This window comes from Cebus imitator, unplaced genomic scaffold, assembly GCF_001604975.1.
Source record: "Cebus imitator isolate Cc_AM_T3 unplaced genomic scaffold, Cebus_imitator-1.0 Scaffold383, whole genome shotgun sequence".
In the NCBI taxonomy this organism is placed as follows: domain Eukaryota; kingdom Metazoa; phylum Chordata; class Mammalia; order Primates; family Cebidae; genus Cebus; species Cebus imitator.
In genome coordinates, this window is record NW_016107698.1 from 1,041,796 (window position 1) to 1,060,288 (window position 18,493).

Genomic DNA, 18,493 nt, shown 5'->3' on the forward strand with positions numbered 1-18,493 from the left:
GGTGGGGAGCTGGGGAGAGATAGCAAGGGGAGAAATGCCAGATGTAGGTGATGGGGAGGAAGGCAGCAAATCACACTGCCACGTGTGTACCTATGCAACAATTTTGCATGTTCTTCACATGTACCCCAAAACCTAAAATGCAATAAAATAAATATATGGGGAAAAAATAATAATAAGATATGTACTCACTTTACTCTTTCACAAAAAGAAAGGGCAAGTAAAAGTATTTTAAAATTAAATTGGCTTTATTATGTTTTTCAAACTTTTATTTTACTCATTTTAAGTCAGCATCTTTTATTCTGCAAATATATTTAATCATTTGTACATTTTTATTAGAATTATTAGTAGCAATCATATTCTTGCTACCTCATGATTGCTCTGTGACCTTTGTTATTTCAGTTATGAATAAATACAGAATACATCTCTGAATGGCATATAAGTTTCTGAACTCTTGTTTCGGAAAACAAGTTCACCTAGTTCAGAACTCTAGCTCTAACTTTGAAGCATACTTATATATTTGTATTTATTTATTTTTTACTGCACAGAATATTATTGTCAGACCTCATTAAATTACCACTACATTGTATGTATTATATAAAGGTAGGAATTTTAATCATCTAAATTGGAAATTTTAACTATACTGTTTTCTGGATTTTCATAAAAAAGCAATGAGAGGTTACTTTTTTTTTTTACATCATTTATATTGCTAATTCAACATTACCAAATCATTAAGAACACAATTAAAAATGCATCATATGGCCAGGCACAGTGGCTCACTTGGAGGCCGAGGCGACCTGAGGTCAGGAATTCAAGATCAGCCTGGCCAACATGGTGAAACCTCTTCTCTACTAAAAATACAAAAATTCACAGGCCATACTGGTGGACACCTGTAATCTTAGCTATTTGGGAGGCTGAGGCAGGAGAATTGCTTGAACCCAGGAGGTAAAGGTTGCAGTGAGATTAGATTGTTCTACTGCACTCCAGCTGGGTGACAAAATAAGACTCTATCTCAAAAAACGAAACAAACTAACTAAAAACCAAAATGCATCATGTCATTGAAATTCATCATATATATTTAAATAGGAACAATAAGTATTTTTTCTTCCTGAAGTAATGTTGTTGAATTTTCCATCTTTGTGTAATTCAAGTAAGACCACTGAGTACTTATTTCCATTTTGAACAGTCCTTTTAACTTTCCATAGCAAAGCCTATTAAAAATGAAATAATATCTATAATTGTTTTTTCTATTTTTTCATTTAGAATTTTATATTTCATTTAACCAGCTATCTTTATTCTTCCATAATATCCAAAATCCACAATTAAGTAGGCCTCCAGAAGATAAATATAAGTCAACTTCTATTTATACTGATTTATTGTTGAAAATACTCTTTCCTTTCAGCTCACATATTCAGCCTTACTAATCCTTTTTATTTTCACCCTTTGAATATGAAACTGGGCATTGGCTTCCCAGTTCAACCTGGGCTCAGTGTCATCAGCATTCATAACCTTTTTCTCTCTTTTTTGTATTTTTTTTCTATTATGTTCAGGGGTACATGTACAGGTTCGCTCTAGAGGTAAGCTCATGTCATGAGAGTTTGGTGTACAGGTGTCTTGTATTTATTAATGACAATCATATCCAATGTAGTTAAGCTTATCTGGAAGCTAATCAGCACATAGCTTTGTAAAACACAGTGGTGTCTTCTCGAATTCAAATACTCCACATTTATTACTTTTTATTATATTATTTTGCTTCATTTTTCTCAAAACTATTATCTATTTACAAACAAATCATACTAATATGATTTCATTTCTCTATTATGAGTATTCTATATTTGAAATCAAAATCAATTTCTCCATTACATGTCAAATCCATCACCAATCCCCATGAACAATTCTCTCAGAACATATACTGCAACTAATCCTTCGTATCTCCATAGCTATCACAAAAGTCCTGTTCTCTGCCTTCTCTTATGTGAACTTTGAAATGCTTGATTGCTCCCATTTTTGTCCCCTCATCCATTTTCCATCAGACACAGTGATCTCCGTTATTGATCCAACTCACTGAGCAGTGCAGTTCTCTGAACTGGCCACATTTGTTTGGTCTCCTTACCATTCCCTCTTGCTGGAAAGTCAGTGCTAGGCACCTTTGACTCGTTCTGCCATTGAAATCCTGTTTATCATCTCCTCTGTAATTATTTTTGTTCTGTTTATTATTTATCTCATCCCTAGAATGTATAAGCACTATGGGAACGGAGTCTTGCTCACAGCTGTTATCTCTGGCACCTGGAGCAGTGCCAATTACGTAGTAAGATCTTTCAGTTATGTCATAGGAATATCAGCCAACTGAGGGACTTCTGAAATCCCATAGGGTGCATAGAAAATAGAAGACTACTAGGAAAATTAATTTAGACCAAATTCAGTGTTACATTACTTTGCATGTTTCTTTAGCCATTAGGAAATTTAGAGACTAGCAAGCTAGACAAATATCTGTGCTATCTCAGTGTAGATGTTTATTCTTCCTCAAACAATAGCTTATGGCACCATGCTGAATATGACCAAGTTAAAGCAAACAAACAAAACAACAACAAAATATTGCATAGCGTTCTCCCTGAACAGGCATGAATTCTTTTGCTCTGTCCATCCTTTGCCTCGGGTCAAAAAAAGAAATGCTGTCTTCCTCAGCTCTTACTTTGTCCTTCATAGCCTATGTCTAATCCATCAGTATATCTTGGGAGATTTATCCTCAAAATGTATCCAAAATATGGCTACTTCTCAAAATCTCTACTGGTACCAACCTGGTCCAAAGCACCATCATCTCTCACCTGGATTTTTGCAATAGTTCCTGATGTGTCTCCCTGCTTCAACTCTTGCCCCACATTAATATATTTTCCACATAATGGCTCAAGTCATTTATTAAATTATAAGTCAAAGGTCACATCTCTGTTCATGATACTCCAGTTTTTTCCTTCTCAGAGCAAAATCCAAACTCTTTAGAGTGGCCTACAGGGGCCTACCTTATTTGGTCTCGTTCTAACTTTCTGACCTCACGTCCTGACACCTGCTGTCTCCCTGTGACCAAAGTATACCAGCTGCCTTGCTGTTCTTTGAACCTGACAAGAATATCGTCACTTCAATGCCTTTCACTTGCCATTTCTTCCCCCTTGCTTGCACTCTATTTCCACTTGGCTTATTACCTTATTTCCTTTGTATGCAAGGAATAATATTTACCACCAAATAATCAATGTAAATATGATCTAGATATTTATTAGAAAATAGTGATAACTTTGTCTTAGATGTGCGGTCTAATGTAGTGTTTAAGACAATAGATTTTTTAGCCCAAATGTTTGGATTGAAAACCCAGCCCTGCTACTTAGAGGTTTTGCTCTAAATTCTTATAAATCTCCACAGTGCTTTTGGTAAAATAGGTACAAATACTCATCTCATTGGGTTACTAAGGAGGTTACATAAGATATTATGAAGTGCTCCTCTGGCTCATAGTAAATGCTCAATTAATACCATTATTAGTTTATGTAATTCCTGCCTAATATTTGTAATTGTATTGACATATAATCAGGTTAAAAATATAATATGCATATTAATCCTACAAGTTTCTCCATGCTGATAAAAAGTCTTAAAAGGGCAAAAAATTTTGAAGTCTGTGTATATACAATGACATGCATTAGAGTTGCCATAATTTAACCATCACTTTCAGTTCCCTTTTATGATTGCATTTTAGTATATATCACCTGAATATGGCATCCTCTTTTTTCTAATTAAATATCTTATTTATTAGCTGAGCATGGTGATTACTTCCTTTATCCCAACTCTTTGAAAGGCTAAGGTAGGAGGGTTGCTTGAGTGCAAGAGTTGAAGGCCAGCCAGGGCAACACAATGAGATCCTATCTCTAAAAAAGAAAAAAAGAGTCGAAAATATTTCATTAGTGTAAGTTTATTATTGATTGAATGGATCTGAAACTTATTTATGACTCCTATGAAATGTATCCATTGCTTTTTACATTAATGGTTTGAATTTATAGTGCTATAATATAAAAAAATATATACATGCTAGATCCATTTTTGTTGTTTAGAGAAAACACTGAGGAAAAAAAACATCTGATTAGTGCTAAATGAATCAAGGACAATATTTATAGTTATTTAATCCATTTGTTATTAGCATCGAGACAAACTAAAGTACATAATGTCCAAGTTACTTCTTTAAATCCATGCAATTTTTAAATCTTTGTATTAAATAGCTGTTTACTCACAGTACATTTTTAACCAGAATTAATTAATGAGAAACAATAGAATATCAGAAATTGTCAGCATTTGATCATTTCTTTAAAAATTAAGAAGTAGCTGTATGCTGAATTGGTATTTATAGATCAAGAAGAGCATAAATGCATTGTTTGAAATTGATGTATATAGATACAATGGTGTGTCTCTAAAAATTATAACTAGAAAAAATTGAAATTTGTATTTCAGCTCAAAACTGTTGCACCTCTTTGATCATTTTGCAAATCTGCCTTTTTCTTTCTCATCCAGAAGGTAAAGTGACTGATTGATTTAGTTACCCTACTGTTAACCATTCTACAGATATCTTTTCATTTAAAACTTTGGTACATGAATACTATCCTGCTGAAAATTAAATGATTACAGTGTAGCACAATCTAGCTATAGAGACAAAAGGAATGAATACATGTTATTCCTATTTAATATGACTGTTTTCTCTAATATTTTATTTAACTGAATCAATCAAAACCTGTAATAAGTTAGCTTACACATAACAATACTGATTATTATATTTTCTGACTTTCAGTATAAAGAACGTAACTCCAAAAGTAGGAGACCCTGAGACTCGTAAAGCTATTCGCCGTGCCTTTGATGTGTGGCAGAATGTAACTCCTCTGACATTTGAAGAAGTTCCCTACAGTGAATTAGAAAATGGCAAACGAGATGTGGATATAACCATTATTTTTGCATCTGGTTTCCATGGGGACAGTTCTCCCTTTGATGGAGAGGGAGGATTTTTGGCACATGCCTACTTCCCTGGACCAGGAATTGGTGGAGATACCCACTTTGACTCAGATGAGCCATGGACGCTAGGAAATCCTAATCATGATGGTAAGTACATGTTTGTTTTGCAGTATGAATATTCCTATTATTATTTCAGAATACTCAAGACATTTAACAATTTAAAAACTTAAGGTATAGATCCTAAATTTACTTTTAAAATTACAAAGCAATATGTAAGCCTTTTCATAGCATTTTAGGATAAGAATTTGTGTGGGTCATTAGATGATATAGTTATATATGTGTTCTTTTTATTAAAGATTAGAACCTTATGCTATGTCATAAATTTTGTTTTCTTCACAATGTGATTTCTTAAAAGATCTTATAGTCAATTTTAAGTCATGAAATAGGTATTAAGAAAATTCTGCTGTTTGTTTACACCTTATGTCAGTGTTTCTACTTGTAATTTAATCCTAATTAGCATCTGTAGTCTGGTTTCTACTATATTTTCTCTACATTATTTTCTACTCTTTTTTTTTCTTCTTCTTCGAGATGGAGTTTCACTTTCGTCACCCAGGCTGGAATGCAGTGGTGAGATCTTCGCTCACTGCAACTCTGCCTCCTGGGTTCAAGTGATTCTCCTGTCTCAGCCTCCAGAGTAGCTGGGATTACAGGTGGCTGCACCACACCAAGCTAATTTTTGTATTTTTAGTAGAAACGGGGTTTCACCATGTTAGTCAGGCTGGTCTTGAACTCCTAACCTCAGGCAATCCACCTGCCTCAGCCTCCCAAATTCTTGGAATTACAGGTGTGAGCCACCGTGCTCACCCTGTTTTCTAATCTATTATGACCTTTCTAGTCTATAATTTTTGTGGGCTGGGCACAGTGGCTCACTCCTGTAATCCCAACACTGGGAGGCCAAGGCGGGAGTATCCCTTGAACCCAGGAATTCAAGACCAGCCTGTTTCTGTTTTTTAAACAGACTTCCATCTGTTTTTAAAAATAAATAAAATTAAGAAAATATATGTATATACATGTAAATTTTTGCTCCTTCTCTTTTGTCTCTCATCCATTTCATTGGTCTCCCAATCTGATGACACTACATGATTTATTATATTTTCATTACATCTTTTACATATTTTATATTACATCTTTTACATTTACTTTCATTACATCTTTTCACTTCATTTTTACCAAAAATCAATTTTTCCAACTCTATCCCAACATATACATCAGTTTTCTAATCCTTACATTTATTCTGATATGCAAAAATAATGTACAAATCAGAAACCTCAATAATTTATATGAGAGTAATTACTTAATATAAGACGCATGTATTTCTTCATAGTCAGCAATGCACATTTCAGTTATGTGTTTTAGAAAATTCACAGTTACAGGATCATAGAATTATAAGATTTCTATATAGCCATATCTCCAATTTTTATTGTCAAGCCTTATTTTTTCTTCTTCATGATTGTAGAATGTTGTTCAACTATAAATGTATATTGCTTTAATGACAGCAAATCACATAATAAAACTCTTAATTCACCTTGATGAGTTGACCCTAGTCATGGTATTAAGCTTTGCTTGTTCATAAGAAGGTTCAGTTAGCTGGATTAGTGTAATTAATAGCCTTGCAGTTTTAAGATACCCAGGGTTCTCTCATGTTTTGGGTAGGATAAATTAGGTTGAGTTAAATTTAAAATAATATCAATTTGAAAGAAAATTATAATAACTGTTCATGTTTTCCAAAATAAAATATGTAGTAATGATTTTTTCAAATGATTATTAATAGTTGTACATGCTGTAATATGAAATTATTACATTTTTAAGAACTGGTTTGAAGACTAGGGGAGATTTTAGTATCAAAGAATGAAGAGCCAAAAACTTAAAAGTCAGACAGACTTATGTTTACATGCTGGCTAATTATTAGTTCAAAAATGTATAGACTTGTTTTTACTATGTGGTTTTTCATGCTGGTCTGTATGCATTAGAGGTGTTTTTAAGCAGGCATGTTTAACCTACTCTATACCTAAGCATATAATAATAAAATATCTGGAACATGGTTGTTGAGGATTACCAGTTTGACATATAAATCATTTAAAATAAAATGTTCGTTTTATTTTTTCAAAATCAGACAAGTATTCTAGTTAAGTAGTTCAGACTTCTTCAAGTTAATTTGAAAATTATTTTAAGTAAAATAAGAAATACTTGCATTCTAAATGATTGAGAAGAATAGCAGTTATAATTGTAGAATTTTACTGACATAGGCTGCATTTACTTTCAGTGAAAACATTTTCTTTTGATATTCTGAAAAGATAATATTGTTTTTTATTGCAATAGTGGATCTAATTATTAAAACAATTTTAAATCTATAGTTTTGAAGATGTGCTAATTTAACTTTGTGACCTCTTAAATTTAAAATTATTAAAACCCTAAATGAAAGAAATGTCTATCAAGTTCTCTGTATTTTGTCTTAAAATATTGACATCCTCCACGATAAAACAATCCTCTTGCCTTAGCCTCCTGAGTAGCTGGAATTACAGTATTATCTGGTTTGTAGGCATCAACCAACACTCTGAAAATAAAGAAAATGTTTGGGAAAAAAAATCTACAGGGAGATTTTACGACAAGAGATGATAATATTTACACAGATTTGAGTGTGATCCATGCTTAGAATGCTTATGTGTTTTGCATGATTTAGGAATTTTTCCAAGGAATGTGTATGTTGGGAAAATTTTGAAATGTAACATGGGCTAAAGGTATATAATCAAGTCAATGCACTTTTGCCTGAGAGTATTCATCAGTCTGCTTCCGGAGTATGTTAAGTGTGCGTCTTAACATACTCTAGAAGTGTAACATTCTTTACACATAGGCAAATGACCAAAAAATCTAAACAAAACAATTAATTAATATTTGAGATTTTATTTTGAGAAAACTGTGTCTTTACCTGTCTAACAAAAACATTTTGCTGGTGAATGAGCCTAAAGGAAAGGATTCTGCAAAATAAGTGTTTCAGAATTTCAAGAGATTAGGAAGACAATAATTGACTGTTGGAGATGTGATGCCATAAAGATTTACTGCTTAATTGAAATTCAAACTTTTAACCAGCAACAGCAAGGCAGCTAGAGTAGTGTCAGGCTGAAGTATTGATCGTATATCAAAAGAACAGCCTCTATCTTTGCTTGTGGTACCAGTGGATGTGGGGAGAATTAATTCATTTGTACATCCTCGATTCTAACTATGTGTGAGACTGTCTTTTTGTATCACAAATACACATGGCACAATTCTGACGTCTTCATTGATAAACTTTTTCTTTTCTTTAATCTAGTCCTGGAATGCCCCTGGCTTACTTACCTGAATTATTTTCTTTCTCTTCTATTCACAGCTCTTGAGCAGCTAAGAAACAGAGCAGCTTGTTTATTTAGCAAAAATGCAAATGAAAGAGCCTCTTGATAAGTACCCAGCACATTTTCCACAGCATATTGCTCAGCTAATGAAGGCAATTTGAATTCTGCCTACCTTAAAAGAGATAAACAGTGTCTTAGGCTGCCAGTAACCTTTAATTCATTGTTACCTACTTTCCTATCAATTTGCTAACAGTCATACCTTTTGAAAATTCAAGCTAAAGACCATTAAGTGAATTACAAAATAGTTTTATTAAAATAAACACATTCACATGCACACACACACACACACACACACACACACACACACACACATATGTATACACAACCCTAATAAAAATAATGCCTTTTTTAAGAGTTTTTATTTTCGTGGAATGAATCAGCAAAATGGTTAACATCATTAACTCTTTTAAAACATGGAAATTAATTCAAAATAGAAACTATTTATCATGATAGTGGTTTTGAGAAGGATACATTGCCTGAATGTGAGTTGGAAAATTTTACTCCATGTTCAGATTCATTTTGAGCAACAATGGACATTGTTTCCTTGTCTACAGTATAAGGTTTAAATGGTGCTATCAATATAAACACAAACATATCACAAAGATTCCTCCTAATTAGACAGGCATCTATAGCAGTAATATAATTTTAAGCAGATGCTCTCCAATCAAAACAGGTTATCTATTAAAATAATGTATAAATCTTATAACAGAAAAATATCTAGAGGCATATCCTATTATACCACTTAATTGCAATTCTATTAAAAAGAATACATTGCAGTGACTCTGCTTATTGCCAGGAAGTTCACTGCCTAACATAAGGAGATAACCAGCAAGGTTATATCAGTGCTATTGTAGCAGGCTATCAACAAAACAAAAAGAGAAAAATGATGATAAAAATGTCGTCTGAGACATCAAAACCCTTCAATTCAATTCATCATTAACTGTGAGGTGATTGGCATCTACATCCAAGCCCACTCATTCCTGAATACACCTAATTTAAGTTAAATATGTTCATAGTGTGATAATTGAGTCAATAAACCAGACTTAGGCTGACCTTGGAAAGTTAACTTTCTGTAACTGAGATGTCCATTTGATGCCGTCCTACAGAAAACACCTGTGTAGAAGTAAACCTGAGCCTTCAGAAGGTTTACCTCTGCACAGTTTTACCTCGGGTTTGCCTTCCCTAACTTTCCTGCTCATTTTGCAGCTACACTGCTATAGAATGTGTCTAGAGGCCTACAGAATCTGAACTTTGATATTTGAGGAAAGAAAGAGTTAAATACTGCATTAATCTCTTCTTACACTGCTATAAAGAACTACCTATGACAGGGGAATGTAGAAAGAAAAGAGGCTTAATTGACTCACGGTTCTACATGTTGTATGGGAGACATGGCTGGGGAGGCCTTAGTGAACTTAAAATCATGGTGGAAGAGCTAAGGGGAAACAGGCACATCTACACATGGTGGCAGGACAGAGGGTGAGAGAGTGAGGGGAAATTGCTACACACTTTTCAATCAGATCTCGTTAGAACTCAGCCACTATCACTAGAACAGCAAGTTGCAAATCTGTCCCCATGATCCAGTCACCTTCTACCATGTCCCTCCTCCAATACTGAAGATCAGCTACCAACTGAATATTTACAAAGATGCCTATCAGTCAATGCCACAGACTGTGGGAATATTGTCTAGATTCATCTGTCCTGGAGTTTTTGAAAAGGGAAGGACTTACATGGGCAGTCAAAGACCTTAACTCATCTTTAAAACAAGATAATTTATCAAGATTTTAAATTCTAAAAATATTAACTCTACCACATTTTCTTATTTTGTTTTAAAAATGGAGAACTCTCTCTCTCAAGGTAATTTGGCTTTCACAACTATTACAGAGGTTTTATATGTGTTTGTTTTAAAAACATGACTTCTTTCCTTTTTTCCTGGAGTGAGCTTCATTTTACTAAGTCTGTTTCATTTTACAAGACTGGTAACCAAAATTTAATTGTGTCGACTTCTTTAAAACCTTTCAATTACATAGCCTTACATGATTACTATGCAGTCTCTACTTGATTATTTATTTTTAGATCCTTGTGTGCAATTGGAAAATAGCAGAAAAATTGGCATAGTCACATTCACAAAAATGTCACTATGTTAGTATTACAAAAATATATAAATGGATCATGAACATTCAAATGCATATAATATAGATTTCTTAATAAAGAAAGCAGATGAACCCAGAAATTCCTATGGCTTAACACAACTGATTTTATTTCTTGCTCATTGGTAGGGCAGACTAACTCTGTCCAAATACTCTATCAGAGACATCAAGAATAATGAAGGCTTCACATCAACACAGGACTTCTGAAGTTGCCTCAGGTATCAACATCTAAGCAGCAGTCAATAGATTTGCTCATGTAAGGGATTTATATGTCATCATCTGGTATCTGTGGGGAATTGGAGAACTCCCTGCAGACACCAACAAGCACAGATGCTCAAAGTCCCTTATATAATAAGATGGTTTAGTATTTGCATATAACCTATGCATATTCTACTATATATTTTAGGTTATCTTTAGCCTACTTCTACTACCTAGAACAATGTAAATGCTGTGTAAATAGTGGTTATACTGTAATTTTTTAGAGAATAAGGACAAGTATTAAAGAGTCTGTACATATTCAGTACAGATGCAATCATGTATTTTTTGTTGTTGTTGTTCAAGTATTTTTAATCCATGGTTGATTGACTCCATAGTTGCAAAAGCCATGGGTATGGAGGACCAACTATCTTACTAAACTGTGTCATTTCTGCCCTGGTTGCACTAGAATGCGATACCATGGCCACACCTAATCACAAGGAAGGCAGGAGAAAGGTGACAGGTTTAATGAGCGGCTAGTCCATGTCTGCCACAACAGTATGCTGAGAAGTAAAATAATACTACTTGGATTTTATTTATACATTGAATCTGTTGGTAAGTTGCTTAATCATAATTCATAGATATTTTACCCTACTAACCATTATTTAGCTGTTATTTCTCTTCTCTTACATAGTCTATGTAGAAATTTTCCTTCTAATTCATCTTTCAATTGTTTTTGTCCTTAAATCTAGACATAAGACAAAATGAAATAAAAGTTTCAAATTTTGCTGCTTTTATTCAATATAGACAATGTCCTTAAGTTTTTGTAAAAAATCCAATTGGCCTGAATTAATTATTTAATAGCTTTATTGCTTAAATTATCTAAGACTAATAACAGATTTTTACTTTAGTTTTTGCTTTTTTTTTTTTTTGCAGAATTACAACCATACCACTATAAAACCTAACATAGTACAATTTTAGTAAATTTCTTACAATGTAAACAAGGCAACACTGTCTACTAACGACAACATTTAATTTATAACCCCTTCTTCAGTTGAAATCAAGAGTTGCCAAAACCCCCACCCTCCTCCCTAAATCTGTTTATTATATATCGTGAAAGCAGCAGAAATAGATCTTATTATAATCCACAGTGGAAATTGTAGCTTTGCCATTGATTTAATGCATCAGAAAACAAGACTGTGGACCTAAGGAAGAGTCCACTTCTGTTCAGTAAAGCTGTACATACTAGATGCATGTGCATGTGTCCTGAGCAATAGGAATTGACCTAAGACGATGGAGAATAAGCCTGCTTTCCAGGTTTTAATTGAAAAGATTATTTAGTCAGCATATAAAAGAAAAGTAGACAAAGTAGGAGATATTATAAAAAACTTCTCTGTGGGTTGTCATCAGCCTTAATCAAAGATACATAAAGAAGAAAACAATAAAAAAAATTAAGTGCCAATTTAAGTGCACATTTAATATGTCTGAAACACTACTCTAAATTAGTTTTGTGTATTTAACTCATTTATTCCTCATAACAAATTTGTAAAATAGATTGTGTAATTACTTCCATTTTGCAAGGGAATTGAGGCAGAAAATTTATTAACTTGCCCAAGGTTAGGTAGTCACAATAACAGAATGATATCATTAAAAGGATACTGAAGAATCAAGGAGAGGAAACATCTACTTGGAGACTCAGGAAAAAAGAAAAAGCTGTCACTGAAAGCATTTTATCAAGCAAACCAGAAAAACAATATTGAGAACAACTCAGTACCTCCATTAAAAGCTTGCTATGGAACAGGAAAAGCAAACCTGTTATTACTGTAAAAACTGAATTTGTCATGTGGAAGAAAATCTCGGTAAGCCATTTCCAGAAAAGTATGAAGAGATAAAATGATGCGAAAGCCACGGATAAAAAATAGATATTGAAGATCTAGTAAATAAATCAAATTTAAGAATGCAAGATTCTCTCAAAGGATGATAGAAGAGTAGGAAAATTAAAGCAAAATAAATAAGCAGGCAGAAAATAGCAAAAATGTCCAATTCTAAAATGAGATAGTAGTATGCAATCGAGCAGTCATTTTATTCACTGCAAAATTAATAAAATCCAATCCTTAAATACATATACCCTGCAAGTAAGGAAAATGATTCTTTAAATCACTACACAGAAAAAAAAAATTATTCCCAAAGGACTAAAAATTAAAACTAACCATTGTTTTTACCTCTGTTATACAAATTTCTAAAAGACAATCAAAGAAAATAGAGGACATAATATTTTGTATATATTCTAATTACATGCATGTTCTTTGTAGTATTAAATTATATCTGTAGTTTTAAAGTATTTTCTTATAAATATTTTAGAAATCATATGTTCTTAATTACATTTCCTGTGATTTAGTCATAATATAAAGAGAGAAACAAAATTTAAACTGAACATTCAGTATTTATATAAAATGTGATGTTAATATAGAGGTCTGATATTATATATTTTTACATACTCATCCTTCAACAAACATTTTGTTGATTATGCTATTAGATATTTGATAGAAATCTCAGGAAAGACTTAGCATTATGTAAAATTTAAATGAAAATATTAATGATCTATACTTCCATAAGAAAATCAGACTATATATATATATATATATAATTGCATTTTAGGTTTTGGGGTACATGTGAGGAACATGCAATATTGTTGCATAGGTACATATATGCCAATATAGTTTGCTGTCCTCCTCCCCATCACCTATATCTGGCATTTCTCCCCATGTTATCCCTCCCCAACTCCCCACCCCCTGCTGTCCCTCCCCTAGTTCCCCCCAACAGACCTCAGTGTGTGATGCTCCCTTCCTTGTGTCCATGTGTTCTCATTGTTCAACACCCGCCTATGAATAAGAACATGCAGTGTTTGATTTTCTGTTCTTGTGTCAGATTGCTGAGAATGCTGGTTTCCAGGTTCATCCATGTCCCTACAAACGACACAAACTCATCATTTTTTATAGCTGCATAGAATGCCATGGTGTATATGTGCCACATTTTCCCTGTCTAGTCTATCATCGATGGGCATTTGGGTTGGTTCCAAGTCTTTGCAATAGGAAACAGTGCTGCAATTAACATTTGTGTGCATGTGACTTTATAATAGAACAATTTATAATCCTTTGTATATATACCCAGTAATGGGATTGCTGGGTCAAATGGAATTTCTATTTCTAGGTCCTTGAGGAATCACCACACTGTCTTCCACAATTGTTGAACTAATTTACACTCCCACCAACAGTGTAAAAGCATTTGTATTTTTCCACATCCTCTCCAGCATCTGTTGTCCCCAGATTTTTTAGTGATCGCCATTCTAACTGGTGTGAGACGGTATCTCAATGTGGTTTTAATCTGCATTTCTCTAATAAGCAGTGATGATGAGCTTTTTTTCATATGTTTCTTGGCTGCAAAAATATCTTCTTTAAAAAAACACATTAAACTTCATATGGAACCCAAAAGGAGCCCGCATAGCCAAGACAATCCTAAGCAAAAAGAACAAAGCTAGAGGCATCAGGCTACCTGACTTGAAACTATACTACAAGGCTACAGTAATCAAAACTGAATGATACTGGTAGGGAAACAGAGATATAGACCAATAGAACAGAATGGAGGACTTGGAAGTAATGCTACACATCTACAATCATCTGATCTTTGACAAACCTGACAAAAACAAGCAAAACAAGCAATGGAGAAAGAATTCCCTATTTAATAAATGGCGTTGGGAAAACTGGCTAGCCATATGCAGAAAGCTGAAACTGGACCCCTTCCTTCACCTTATTCAAAAATTAATTCCAGATGGACTAAACATAAGACCTAACACCATAAAAACCCTAGAATAAAACCTAGGCAATACCATTCAGGACTTAGGCATAGGCCAAAACTTCATGACTAAAACAACAAAAGCAATGGCAACAAAAAGCCAAACTAGACAAATGGGAACTAATTGAACTTAAGAGCTTCTGTACAGCAAAAGAAACAATCATTAGAGTGAACCAGCAACCAACAGAATAGGAAACAATTTTTGCAATCCATCCATCTGACAAAGGCCCAATATCCAGAATCTACAAAGAACTTAAACAAATTTACAAGAAAAAAACCACCCCATCAAAAAGTGGGCAAAGGATATGAACAGATGCCATGATTTATTTTTAAGCCTTAATACATTCTTTTCTGAACACAATCTCTTCATTTCAACACTGATAACTTGCGATGTTGAGATGAAGAATGTGATGAAGATCACCACACCGCTCTCTCAGGTTGAATGTTCTGTCCATCTCTGTTCAGGACCTTAAGGGCTTATATTCACATAATACATATGTTCTTTGGCTTAAGTAGATCTCAAATGATAAGGTTCAAAATTGCATACCAATTTTTTTTATTTCATTTTCCTAAATAGTTTCAACCTCTTTATTGCCATGGTACTGCTCTGAGTACCACCACCCTTTCTATTCAGATTGACCCAGATATGTGACATTAATTTTCCTAGATATTTTTAATTCATAACAATACAGTCTGATGCCTGTCTTGTTCTTCTTAGATTTGACCAAATAGGCTCTGTCAAAATCTTTCTTCTACAAAAATATGGATGTAGGCAGATACCCACTCTGACATATTTATATCCATACATCTCCATTTTATACAGATGAAGAACAAAATGATTGTTAGTCTTCAGGTAAAGACTTGCAATTTTCCTCAATGCCTATATCACATCTATTTACAATAAAACAATGGAGAGTTTTTCTGTATTTAACATCCCTTAAATTGACAAAGCCTTTGTTTCTCGTTTTGTAATATGTGGGGTGGTGAAGAGGGTGGTGGTTGAAAAGGGTACAATCACCATTTAAACAAGTTAAATATGACAGTCCACCTACTTCAATACCTAGTAACTAATGAATATTAAAATAAATATTAAAACATTAGGTTATTTCCTGGTAACTACAATGCCAACTGCACATATTGATTTAACATTAAACCCATAACTTCTAGTGCATCTTTCACTGTAGTATGGTTTATAATATTTTTAATCATAAAAGCAGTATCTTTGTGTAAGTTTTTTAAAAACTGGAAGTTAGAAAAGTATTTAAATCTTTAAGACTTTCACTCAAAGATAACAACCGCAGTCCTGATAAATTTAATCAGTCTCCTCAGTAGATAGTAAATATATATTAATTACTAGATAAAGTAGAGATGTAAATCTGGGCAGCTATATGAACAATTGCTATGTATGGTTCATAATTTTAAAATATGTCTAATGACTAATATATAGCTTTAAAATATGTCTGATGACTAATGTCTAGTGATTCAGAATATTCTGGCATGTGATTGAATATAATAAGATTATTTTAATGATCAAAATTCAGGTTATCTCTGATTTTAGCTCTTAGATATACTGTAATGAACATATTTATGTGCATAAAATTTTGTTTGCCACTCTAGCTATTTCTTTAGAATAGAGTCACATAATTATTAGGCAAAGGAGCATGAACTTTTTAAAAGAACTTAATATGTTGTAATGTTGTTTTTCAAAAATCCAGAGCCAGTTTATACTACTACCAGTAATATATAAGACAGACAGTCCATTTGACCCTGAACAGAACAATAACTATGAAAGTAGTGGTAAAAAATAATAACTAAATTGTAATAATGATAGTATTACTGAATATTAAATTTTATTACGTGCCACAGGCAAATTTTTATTTAATCCTTACTGCACCTCTATTAAGTAGATTCTGTTATTATCCCGACTTTACAGATAAGGAAAGTGAAATACAAAGAATTAGATAATGTGAGGTAATAGTTGTAGGTAGGGATTCAGGTTAAATACCTAGATAGGATGGCTACACAGCAAGCATACAGATTCAACCACTTGAACCTGTCCGCCTGAGTATTAACTCTAGTAATACCTGAATTTTCACCTTGACCAATCTAATAAATAAAAATTTAATGTCACTGATTTACATAGTTTGTTAATACTGAAAGGCACATATTTTTGTATGTATTATTCCATTGTATGTGTTTTGTGAAATTTCACTATTTTCTGCCTTGTGTTTATTAGACTACTCTACTGAGTTGTTTTCATTAATTTGTAAGATGCCTTTAAATAGAAAGGATATTGATTGATTATTTCATTTTCTTCCACTTGGCTATTTGCAGAGATTGGGAGACAGCCAAACTAACTTTTTTCATAAGAAATGATAAGGAGGCTATCTCCCTTTGACTTGCCTATGGAGAGTACCTTTCACTTATTTGGGTACCAGACTGGAAGTTATAGATTGTTTTCTCTGTATTGCATTACATTTTTTCTGTCCCACAAAAATATTTTTTGATAAGTTGGGAGAGGCCAGTATTCAAATTTGATCCTACTGATAGTTTAATTTTAATGACTTTTTACATAGAACCTCCTTTTTGTCTTTTCGGAGTTTTAAATTTTCTCTATTGTAATATGTAGAATATATTTCTTAATTTCTTTAAGCTTAGAGTCTAGTTTAGCAGACTGTATTTTATCTGTTTTCTTTTTACAAATTTTGATGTGAAATAATAGGCTTTCTGAGTTCATGAGGCAGCAGTTATTTCTAATCAAAATGTTATGAAATATGCTTAGTAAAGTTATTAAGACTTTTGAAAATATAGAAAAACATTAAAAAGGAACTTAGTTATATATTCAGTATCTCACAAAAAATTCATTCAGGAGGATGTTATTCATAGCAACAATATAAACCAGATTAATTTCATCTTCCCAGTTTCCATAATTGAATAAATTATAATTAGAGTTTAAGGCACATGTGGCTATTGTGGTGCTTCTAAAATACGTTGAAAAATTCTTTGACACTTGTCCCATTGGAGCACAGAGTCTAATTCATCTCCTCCTGAATATGAGTCATATTTAGTGACTCCCTTCTAATGAACAAAATGTGATAGAAGTGATGCTATGTGACTCCTGAGACTAGGTCATAACAAAGAAATAGTTTCTAACTAGAGCTAGCACTTTCTCTCTCTCCCTCTCTTACCTTTTATTTCTCTTTAAGATATTTGACCTTAGAGTACAGTCACTGTGTTTCAAAGAACCCCAAGCCATATGAGACCTGAGACCCAAGTAGAGATGAATCTCCACCAGTGGCCAACACCAATTTGCAAGTTCTGTGAGTGAGCCACTTACCCTGAAATGGACTCTAGCCCCAATCAAGTCTTCAGAAGAATGCAGACCCAGACTATATCAAATTGCAATTTCCCTAGAGACCCCCAAGGCAGAACTAGCCAAGTCTTTTCCAAATTCCTGGCTCAGAACATTCAAGAAAGATAGTAAATGATTATTCTTGTTAAAATGGACTAAATTTTTAGAGACCAGTGATACACCATTAGATAAATAGCATAGCTTTCTAAAAAAGAAAAAGAAAAAAGGTTATTTTTTAGAAAATTACCTAGCAAAATAAGAATTTAACTTTTTCTATTCTCTAGGAAATTATCTAGAAAATTCAAGACAAAGAAGTATAGCAATATATTGAAGGTAAAAGCATACAGGAGGAGTAGAGAAAATATATACAAATTACTAATTGAAGCATGGCCAATTTTTAAAATAACTTTAACATTATTTTTATTCAGTAACTAATGACTATATAAAAATGGAATGCTATTAACTTTGATTCTTCTGCTTATATCAGAAAATAAAGAAGAGGGTAAAAAACTGACAATTTTCCCTGC

General features: G+C 33.1%; 1 protein-coding gene across 1 annotated transcript in view; it reads left to right on the forward strand.

The window, feature by feature from the left end:
* MMP16 (matrix metallopeptidase 16) overlaps positions 1–18,493 on the forward strand; it is a 275,667-nt gene that overhangs the window by 165,806 nt on the left and 91,368 nt on the right. The window contains exon 4 of the mRNA XM_017507692.2: positions 4,817–5,121. Coding sequence (XP_017363181.1) covers positions 4,817–5,121 — 305 coding nt within the window. The remainder of the gene's footprint in view (positions 1–4,816; positions 5,122–18,493) is intronic.